The following is an 11863-nucleotide window of genomic DNA, read 5'->3' as shown; positions in this document are numbered from 1 at the left end:
CTGTCTTTTGATTTGTTTAGAACTTCAAACGAATTCAAATGAACAGATATAAAATGCTAGTGAATGACCAGCAGATACACAGTTTATAAAGTCAAGCATAAAGTAATCAATACAGGTAACTTGCTCATAATTTATGTATGTCAGATATGTACAATAATGACCCTTACATCCTGAAAGTACTAAATATCCATCTAATTAGATTTAAAGTATACCTAATAGGAAATTCACACTTGTTACTGTAAACCTAGCACACTACTTGTGGTTGGTGAGACTATAGACCCTAAAAAATAACTTAGCATTGCTACCTCACTAAACCAATATAATATTCTAAATATTTATCCTTATATGCACAGATAAATGTATCTCTCACTACTCATCAAAAATGCTTCTATTTTCAGCCAGACTCTTTCAGAAAGTAACATGTGATCAAAGTACAAACAGCATACTATAGGGTGCTCAGCTACAATTGGCACATCTACGATACTAGTCTGACACCTAAACCTCAGAAAATTATGGAATGATTATAAAAGTCAGATGATTAGTATGGGATATCTGCTGTGAGATGTGTCTCCTTTACAAGACAGGGAACCTGCATTCAAGAAATCTCATCAATATGGTTGCTGAAACATTATCAAAAAATGACAGTATCAGTTGACAAGCTAATATGGATGGAAGAATTCCCATAAGGCCTCACACCTAGAAGAACTACAGGTGGTCAGTGGTCGCTGAGAGAAGAAGACTCAGCCTTCACCAGGGAAGTGGTTCTCGATATATCAGCTACCCCAAAAGATCAACTCCAAACACATATAAACAACATTAAATTATCTTAGCAAGTTGTATATACAAGTTTATATGCATGCAAATGTAACAGTTTTAGTTAAATAAGAGACTGAATTTGAGAAATGTAAGGCACACAAGAGAAATTAGATAGAGGAAGGTGAGGAGAATATGATTTAAATACAGCACTCATATATGAATTTAAAAACATGTTTTAAAAGTTAAAAATAATAATTCATATGTTGTAGATGTGATAGAACCCTTCGAGTCATGAACTCCCAGCAGCTGTGATGGATGTTAAAAAATTTGCATGAGATCAAGTCAGTCAACATTCCAGCATGAAAGTGGGAGGGGATCATGAGTTCCACTCCTAACTGAGAAGTTTTTGATAATGATGACTTCTTGAAGTGAGAAAGCCAGTTTTATTTAGGAGTGTGGCCCATGTTGCATTTATCAACATGAAGACGATGGCTTCAAAGTCATCAATATATAAGCACTTCAAATTCGACTTAGAGGAGCATGATAAAATAAAGGACACAAGTAAAGAAAAGAAGTTGTGTTAAGGGTTTAGGGTAAATATGGGAGGAGTTATAAAAAGGAGTTGGGATATTTCTCATTTACACCTTTAAAATTTGGCTGTACCTATGTATAAAAATAGGATTTGTTGTCTATAGAGTTTGGACTTACACAGTTAAGAAGAAATATGCTTGACGGTAGTTACTGTTTAATTACAAAGAATTATCCACTGTGCTGGAATCATGTCAATAGAATATTTCCATAAATCATACTACATGCATTTGCTTTCTTTTGCACTTTCAAAATCTCTTATGTCTTATGATCAGTCTACTTTGTCATTGAATCTTCAGGACAGTGATTGACCATATAAGTAAAGAAAAATTACAAGAGTTGATGGAATAACTTATTAATATAGCAGTTCAAATAATAATTGTTGGGCTCTATTTGGCCTTGGTTTGAACCTTGAGGACAAACCTGAGCATGGCTCAAATTTTGAGACCTGGGAACTACAATAGGAACTAACCAGTACCCCCAGAGTTCGTGTCTCTAGCTGCATATGTAGCAGATGATGGCCTACTTGGCCATCATTGGGAAGAGAGGCCCCTTGGTCTTACAAACTTTATATGCCCCAGTACAGGGAAACACCAGGGCCAAAAAGTGGAAGTGGGTGCATAGGGGATCAGGGTGGGGCAAGGGTATAGGGGACTTTCAGGATAGCATTTGAAATGTAAATGAAGAAAATACCTAATAAAAAATTGGAAAAAAGTTAAAAAAATTTTTTTTGAGACCTGGCTCTCTCACTTATGCCTGGGAATGACTAAGCACAACCTGTACCAGCCCTGCCTGCCTACCACTGATGTAAAATAAACTTACTAGCCCCACCTAGTCACCCCATACTCCTCATCACCTCACACCACCCTATATGTCAGTCATCTCTTCCCATACCTAAGTGCTCACCTCCTTACCTTCTCTATACAAGCAAGTTCTAGCTTAATAAAATGAGTTCCTGCATAAACAAGACTCCTAGCCCCATGTGGTTTTCTCAGATTGCCAACACTCACCATCCCACCCAACCCCAGACTCCGCAAGTGTGGGCTTATCTCCTAGAAGTTACCTGCTGGCAAAGGGCCAACAAATAATGATCATAATTTAAATTTGCTCCCTCCTCTCAAAACCTATGCTAGGTTCCCTACATCATGACAATCTTTCATGCAATCCTTATTGAATTCAGGCTTCAGTAACTGAAGCACTTTTTAGTGAGACAGCTGGCTAAGACACTATAACTGATCATTAACTGTTTTATTGAGCATGGGAACACTGCTACTCTTGTGAGTCTGCTAAGTTTTAGTCATATTATTTCTCATTTAAAAGAGATTTTCATCCTTCAACTTAACTAAGTGTATTAGGCATCCAGTCCCTCATTCATTCATTTATTCACTTTCTATTATATGCTTTGTCTTGATAAGTCAATTATTACCAAACAGTAATCAACTATATTCCTATGAACTATGTAAGTGTCTATCTTATGCCCTGCTCACTAGTCAAATATTTGGTTTCTTAACAATCATATTATCTTTGCTAAAGTATGTGTTATTCTTAGAACCAAGATATTTTAGGCTAGAGATACCTGGAACTGCACTGAAAGAGAAAGAATTTTCACAAGTGATCCCTAAGAGTGATGGGCAGAGAAGCCAAGCTTAACTCTTCTCTTAGTTTTTGAAACTGTGTGTTTTAGTTATTAATACCAAAGTATCACATGTTAAATTTTAGTTCATTGCATCTATCACATCTTGGGCAATTCATCTGTAAAAGAGTATAGTTGCAATATCAGCATCTTCTTGGTTCTATTTAAAGCATGTGTTATTTAACAGCATTGTCAATACTAGAAAAATTCACCTCAAAGTCCTATTCCTGTTCCCATATTATCACTGTAAGCTGTGTGCCATGACATAGGCAATCATTCTGGGATGCAATTTCTGTAAAACTCATTAGTCAAATAGTGGTCCAAGTAATGGATGTGTGAGCAAAAGGGAATGGTTATGATAAGAGAAAAGAACTGATAGAAATGACTATCCCTTCAATACAGCACATTTTTCAGATTCCAATCTCATCGCATTACAGAACAGTATGTGGCATCAGCAGTAAAAGGAGCAGATGAAATTTATTTAATGTGAACCTAATGCACTCAACGACACCCACAGTCTCAATCAGGGTTTCTGTTATAGTTAATCAATGTATTATATGTGTATGCACTTGAGGAACAAACAAAATCATCTGACTGGTAATACTCCCATTTTCCTTCTTTTGGTTGTCTCCTCTGTGGAGGACAACTTATGTAATAACAAAGATTCAAAATAATGCTAATAAATATTTATGTCCTCATTATAGGTCACTCATTTTATCTGATTTCCCAAAATTATTCTATGACACTTAAAATTGTAAATTGGCCATATAATTCCTTGTTATGCATGAATTTTAATCATTATTATCTAATTCTAATTCCTATCCAAAGATAAGTATTAAGCAAAATGTTAATCTTTATATATACCAATAAAAAGTTCTTACAGCCATGAATTTCTGGTCTACCTGAATTAATGAAGCTTCAAAATAGCAACATCCCAATTGTTATCATGTTCAATGAATTATAAAAGTTATTTTGAAGGACAAAAATTGTTTCTTTTCCTTCCTTCCTTCCTTCCTTCCTTCCTTCCTTCCTTCCTTCCTTCCTTCCTTCCTTCCTTCCTTCCTTCNTTCCTTCCTTCCTTCCTTCCTTCCTTCCTTCCTTCCTTCCTTTCCTTTCTCTCTCTCTCTCTCTCTCTCTCTCTTTTTCTTTCTTTCTTTCTTTCTTTCTTTCTTTCTTTCTTTCTTTCTTTCTTTCTTTCTCTCACTTTCTTTCTTTCTTTTCCTAACCTGCCATAGCAATCCTTTCATGACCTCCAAAATCTAAATGAAGAGAAAGGTGTTTATGCGACAGAATCATATTTCTATGTGCTTAGAAATATTTATTTATACAATGGGATTGATAATGCCTTTGGACATACCTCAGCCAAATTTGATCTAGGATTAAGCATAAGATTATTTTTTTTTTGCATTTATTGATGGAAAGCGTGAACTGCTAAATAATGGGTAGTTCTAGTAACATGGCTAGTAAATAACCTATGGCAAGAACTATTGGTTATTATAAAGCTTTAGTAACATCTAAGGATCAATTTTTCTCAGTATCAGGGCTTTGTCTACAAGACATAGGACGAGTCCTAGGAGTTGATTTTTTTTTTTCCCGAGACAGGGTTTCTCTGTATATCCCTGGCTGCCCTGGAGCTCACTCTGTAGACCAGGCTGGCCTTGAACTCAGAAATCTGCCTGCCTCTACCTCCCAAGTGTTGGGATTAAAGGCACGTGCCACCATGCCCCAGGGCTCTGGAATTGATGTTCTTAAAAATGTCTTTGGATTTCCCAAGCAATCTGTAAATGGTCTTACCTATTGTGATTAATGTCTATTTAATTGGATTTGTTTGTACATAAAATCCAACTACTGTAGATCCTGCTGCTAAATAGTAAACTCTGTACAGCTATTCATGGAGTGCAAAATACTGTAAGAAAACTTAAGTCACAGTCATCACTTGGTATTCACAAAAAAGGGTATTATGGAAGGAACAAAATAAGCATAGAACTAGAAAATGCAAGAATCATCACTCTTATTTTAAATTCTTCTCTTGTGAAATATATCACATTCTTTACAAACAGCAAATTTACTTGATAGTGTAAATATAAACTTTATAAAATATAAAAAATTTTCTAAACACAAGACAAAATGTATTTGCAATTCAATAAATGCCAAAACATCATTTACATGAAAAACAAACTTTAATTTTAAAAGCATCATAAGTTTCAAAAAGAAAAAGAAAAAAAATCAGAGAACAAAAATAAGTGAAGGAATATTAAATTTCATGAAATGTGTAGTAAGCCTTTAAACAGCCCCACATATTAAATAACTAACTTTAGAAGTAAAGGCACTTCCATTTAGGATATGTATTAGAGGGAAGACAAAACTGCTGCTAGTTCTGAAATTTTACTTTGTTTCCAGGAAAAGAACATTTCTTATCAATGCAGAAACCTGTCCAGGTTTCAGATAGCGACCCCTCAGCTTTGACATTGCTGCTTTCACCTCTTTGTTTCTCAGAGTGTAGATAACTGGGTTTAAGATGGGTGTGAAGATGGTGTAGAACACAGCAAGGACTTTGTCAACTGAATAGCTGCTAAAGGGCCACACATAGATGAAGATGCATGGTCCAAAAAATAGTACAACTACAGTGATGTGAGCAGTTAGGGTGGATCGAGCCTTGGCCATGCTAGCAGAGGAACGATTCCTAACAGTAATGAGAATCACAGTGTAGGAGACAACCAAGAGGAGAAATGAACTCATGGATAGAAATCCACTATCTGCAACTATTAGCAAGCTCACAACATAAGTGTCTATACAGGCTAGCTTGGTCACCAGTGGGAGATCACAGAAAAAACTGTCTACCTTGTTAGGACCACAAAATGGCAAGTTAACAGTGAATGCCAACTGGCTAGTTGTATGGATGAAACCCACAAACCAGGAAATGCAGACCAGAATGATACACACACGGCGACTCATGATTGTCATGTAGTGGAGAGGCTTGCATATTGCAACATAGCGATCATAGGCCATGGATACAAGAAGTACCATTTCACCACCAGTAAAGAGATGAACAAAGAAGATCTGAGCCAAGCAGGCTTCAAAAGATATAGTTTTTCGTTCAACCAGAAAGTCAGCAAGCATTTTTGGGGTAGCAAAAGAGGCTACACACATATCTATAAATGATAGGTTTGCAAGCAGAAAGTACATGGGGGTATGAAGTCGTGAGTCTGAAGTCACTGTGAGGATGATGAGGAAGTTGCCCAGCAGTATTGCTAGGTACAGCAGTGAAAATATGAGAAACAGGAAAGGCTGGAGCTCCTTTGAACTAGACAGACCCAACAGCACAAACTCTGTCACACGAGAGTAATTTGATTCATTCATTGACTTTGGAAGAGAGTTGCCTTCAGTTATCTGAATGGAATAGAATAGAAATAAATCAGTTAAATAAGTTTCTCTTCATTTCTCAATTATATATACATACATACATATATGTGTATATATGTGTGTGTATACACACACACACATATATGTGTGTGTGTCTATACATGGATTTTCTTGAGATATTGAACAATTATATAACTAATGTGATGTAATGTTGAATAGATCTAGTTATATAAAGCCTGAAATTAAACAAAGTGATTACATGGTTTTAAGAAACCTGCCACTAGTCATCCTTAAATAGGAAAGAAGGACAGGAAGGACACCAAGTCCTGGTAACTCTGTTGCTTATTGTGCCTGGTGATTCTGTTCACTTTGTGAAAATTCAGTGGAGAGTACACTTCTTGTTTTGCCCTTGCATAAACACGCTATGTGTCATGACATTTATAGTCATAAAGAGAGGCAGCTCTGGATTTCTCTTTTAGCTAGTCTATAAAAAGGACCTTCACACTTAGAAACTACAAATTATCTCCGTCTCTCCAATTACAAATCCTGTAATGTAAAATATACAATCTTGGCAAAAGTAGACGATAGAGAACTTCATAGAACTTTTCTTCCTGTCACTCAGCTCTTCATGAAGTTTCTTCTTCTGGAGAAATCTGATACATATATTGCTGTCAACTAAGCCTTGGATATGATAACCTTCTTAATACACAGCCACTAGTGTTAATAATGACAGAAATTTTACTGAATCATACACACACACACACACACACACACACACACACACACATATGCAAACATATTTGAAAAGCCTTGAGAATAATCATGTTTAGAAAGACTGTGTACTGTAGGAATTTATACTATGAGAATGGTTTTCTTTCCTGTACAGTTAATATGCCCTATTTTATCTGAATTTACTCCTGTTTATCTTATTTTTAGTTATTGAAATGATCTATAGCTTGCAGACATGTACAGAATAAGAAAATTGCAAAGCTATTTGCAAAAAAACACTGTATTATCTCAATTTGAAGATCATTCTCATCTAAATCATGTCTTTAAAGGTGTCTTTTTATTATTTCCAGCCTCTGTCAGCTGTGAATATCAATATCTTCTTAGACAACAACTGCTTAATTCTTTATCTCTGCTTGGGTTTCACTGGGTGATTTATATATATGGCCAAAAATGACTAATAATCTTAGTTATCTTCCAGAAACAAACCCAGGGAATAATTTTGGATTTCATGGCTTTAACTTGTCAGAACCCAACAAGGAACTAACTTGTGTTTTTACCACTTATCACAACAAAACAAGTGCACCAAGATATTCAGAACGGTTTAAGTAGTAGAGGGTTGAAGTAGAGCATATTATAGAAAAATATATAATATAATACATTTGATTTTGAGAAAGTACCACATTTTTTTTCTGAGCTTTTAAACATTTGCCTTAGTTTTTAGAAGTCCCAGCTCTTAGACTCCTTTCACAATGGATCTTTATGGGCAGGAAAAAAGTAATACAGGTAGAAACAACTTACTGGATTTTATATGTACCCCATAAGGACGAGTGAGCAGGAAAGAAGCAGCTGCAGCTTCTTAGTGCAGTTTAACAGAAGCATTTGTGAGCAGAAAATTTAAAAGAGAACATCCAATCCAATCGTGTTAGTAGATCAAACCACGAACCGGGCTCCAATAACTTCTCTGAAACTTCTGCAAAGCTGATTTCTTCCACTGTCAGAGATTCCTGGAACTCTTGAAAATCTTTGGGAAAATTGGATACTAAGACTTAGTGTCTGAAATAAAGCTGGTAGGAATATGGACTTCAACAGTATTTACCATATAATCCCTTTTAATTTCACTAGTATAGCAACACAGAAGTTTTGATTCTTTCAAGGCCTAGTGCTATGCATTGTTATAGATTAATATCTGTCTCCATAAAATTATAGACCCATATTATTCATTTCTTGACCATTGAGAAAAATCAGTTAATCAATTAATTGTATTCTTTTTCTTGCACATTATATATTAGATGGAAATTATTCACATTTTATCTGCAAACAATTAATTCTATATTGATGAATTCAAACAATGTCATGTCAGATTGTAATTATGATATTGAGCACCGATGTGACCCTGCCTGGGTCTTTTTAACCTGTAAGAACTTATCAATCTTACATATTAAATAGTTATAAAAAGAAAAAATAAAAACAAAACCCATCAAAAATGCTTCTTAGATGATTACTGCGGTGAGAACTCCATGATTTCTAAGAATTTATAATTACTCCTTAGATACAGTGTGTTAGATTAGATGTATCCTAATTTAATATAATAATTATTATATGATAATTTTACATTGCCTGGCATAAATCACACTAAAATGTGTTTCCAATTAGATATGCCTATACAAAACATTTTCAGTTCTTACAATATTTAAATAAAAATCCATCTCTCTGGGTATGGATGAGCACAGTGATCTTCAGGTCCTCAATTTTTGAAATTTTAGTGTATAACTCTCTCTCCAATTCTCATTACTCAGATATTAGGCCTGGTAGATGAATTGAGAAAGAATATGTAGTCTACAAATCTCATGAATATTTCTGTTTCACAGATGCATCTTTCACCAACTTTTAAACATTTTGTCTTTTTAATTTCTAACTAAAGACAGATCAGGTATATCACAATTGCTGTTAGTGGACACTGATTGATATATTGTTTTTGAAGAAATACAGAAAAAAACCACTTTGCTTGTATAACACTGAATGGAATACGTGGTTAACCTATAATGTACTATACTCATAAACAAAGGGAAAGAATTTAGTTGTTGTAAATCACTCTAGAGAAAACAAAACCTTTATTTAAAAAAGAAAACACCCAAGTAATAGGTTATTTCTGTAACTACAAGTGGTTGTATTTAAATGAATGAAATGCATTTGGATGTGGGAGTTCTAAGGAGCTGAGGGAAAACTTGGATGGTCAAGAGTCTGAAATATGACAACAACATTTCAAAATAATTCTGTTATAGAAATTGCCAGGAACTTAGTCTAACGATAGGCATTTTGTGCTTCTGTTCAAAATACTAAATTATAACTTTCAGAATCCTCCAAAAATTTAAACCTATAATATATCATCTGCAAGGAATATTTCTTCATCTGTGTTGCATCTGTAAGTGTATACATTTACTTACATGTCATAAGAACATCTCTTCCTGACTTATCTATAAGTCCAGAAAGCAGCACTCGTCTCCCTTTTCTTTTATAAGCACCAAAGAAGATAATCACAATTCTGTAAGAGCCAATGAATAGGTGAGAAAGGCAGGACACCCATGACTTTCTAAACTTCAATTTTCACCCTTATCAGACTATTACTGTCATCAACACAGAGATATTTAAAAAGCCACTGCAGTGATTAGAAACTAATTGTGAATTGACGTCACTGGACTGTAGTGACCAAGAGAGCCACATGAGAGTTGGGACCACAGCAATTGCTTCCATTAGAGATAATTACATGAGAGCATTTGTTTACTCACAAGAATACTTCAAGGATTCCACAAATAGAACAAGAACAAGAATTAACAAAAAGATCTATTTTATTACAGAACATAGAATGTGATGAAAAATATCAGGGAGTAAGTTTTTGGTTCATTATGCTTCAGGACTGCTGTATATGAGCAGCAGTGACAGGGTAAACACTTGGCGAGAAGTCATGTGACTTTTCATACCACAGAGCTAATGAATAACTTGTGTTAATTCTTAGATGCATATATGATTGTATGCTTTGTATCTAAGCAAGGGTTCTAGACTAAGGTCATTATGAACTTGTCATGTACATAATTGATAATTTAAACAATATTCTACACCAAAAACTTAAATATGTTTATAACATTAGATACTTATACTTCAATTTATAAAAATATATAAAATCAGTCTTTTCCTTTTTCATTTTTTATTGAATATTTTATTTATTTACATTACAAATGTTATCTCCTTTCCTGGTTTCCCCTGGAAACCCCCTACCCCATCCCACCCTTACCCCCCCTCTACTATGAGCATGCCCAACCACTCCTGCCTCCCCACCCTGGCATTCCCCTACACTGGGGCAAAAGTCACTCTTTTATTTTCCAAAACAAAATGTAAATGCAATGTTTTTAAACATGCACTTCTGTTTATATCTGTACATTTATATGTTTCTCATCTACATTCATGTACAGAATTTGAAGATAGATTTATATTGTTATTATTATTATTGTTGTTGTTGTTCTTATGCTTAAAATAAAGTAAAATAATCTGACCTCTCCAGGAACATCCTGTGAAATGAAATTTATATCTAGATCTCACAATATAAGAACTTTGTATGGTTAATTAACATAAACAGTTATTTTATATTCAGGACCTAACTTTCAAATATGGAGCCCATTAAAGTTCTTCTAGAAGTTTTGCTATTTCAGGTGTCACATTTAGATTTTTGGTCAAATTGGAATTAGTACTTGGCAAGTTGATAAATACTCATCTTATTTTTCTTCATGTAGGCATCCACTTTTCCAGTACCTTTTGTTGAAGATGATAATTTTACCCAGATTATGCTTTTGTCATCATTGCAAAATACTAGATAATTGTAGTTAAGCCAGTTCATGCTTGGGTCTTCAGTTTTGTTTCATTAATCTAATTTGCTTTGTGCCAATACCACGTTATCTTTATTGTTATGGCTCTGTAATATAACTTGATTTCTAGAATAGGTAATCCCTCCCACATTATTCCTTTTGCTCATGATCATTTCAGCTATCAAAAGCCCTTTTGTAGTTCCATTAAAATTGTATGATACTATTTGCTTTTGCAATTTTTGTGAACAGTGAGATAATTAGTTTGAAAGGGATTGCATTGAGTCCATACATGGCTTTTTAGAAAATTGCAATTTTCACAATGTTAATTCTAAGATCCATGAACACAAATGTCTCTAATTTCTAATGTCTTTCTCTATCTCTTTCTTTGGGGTTGGATGAAAAACAAAGAAGATGTTTGTATTGGCTAGTTTTGTGTCAACTTGACACAGCTGGAGTTATGATAGAGAAAGGAGCTTCAGTTAGGGAAATGCCTCCACAAGATCCAGCTGCAAGGCATTTTCTCAATTAGTGATCAAGGGGGGAGGGCCCCTTATGGGTGGTGCCATCTCTTGGCTGGTAGTCTTGGGTTCTATAAGAAAGCAAGCTGAGCAAGCCAGTGGAAGCAAGCCAGTAAAGAATATCTCTCCATGGTCTCTGCATCAGCTCCTGCTTTCTGACCTGTTTGAGTTCCAATCCTGAATTCCTTTGGTGATGAACAGCAATGTGGAAGAGCAAGCTGAATAAACCCTTTCCTCCCCAAGTGCTTCTTGGTCATGATGTTTGTGCAGGAATAGAAACCCTAAGACAATGTTGTTGTTGATTTTCAAGTGGATCACACTAGTAAGCAGCATTACTTTCAGGTCTCTGCTTCAGTTCCTGCTTTGAGTTCTTGCCCTGACCTGTCTGAATGATGTCCTTTTTGTTACCTAGAAGTATA

At 35.0% G+C, this 11863-nt stretch overlaps 1 protein-coding gene across 1 annotated transcript; it reads right to left on the bottom strand.

The window, feature by feature from the left end:
* Positions 1-5334: 5334 nt before the first annotated feature.
* LOC110309410 (olfactory receptor 4K15) lies at positions 5335-6400 on the bottom strand. The gene has a single exon (XM_021182044.1). It carries the CDS (start codon positions 6335-6337, stop codon positions 5363-5365), a length of 975 nt encoding a protein of 324 aa, XP_021037703.1. The 5' UTR covers positions 6338-6400; the 3' UTR covers positions 5335-5362.
* Positions 6401-11863: the final 5463 nt, after the last annotated feature.

Source organism: Mus caroli, chromosome 14 (genome assembly GCF_900094665.2).
Source record: "Mus caroli chromosome 14, CAROLI_EIJ_v1.1, whole genome shotgun sequence".
In the NCBI taxonomy this organism is placed as follows: Eukaryota; Metazoa; Chordata; class Mammalia; order Rodentia; family Muridae; genus Mus; species Mus caroli.
This window is presented reverse-complemented; position numbering and strand designations above follow the sequence as displayed.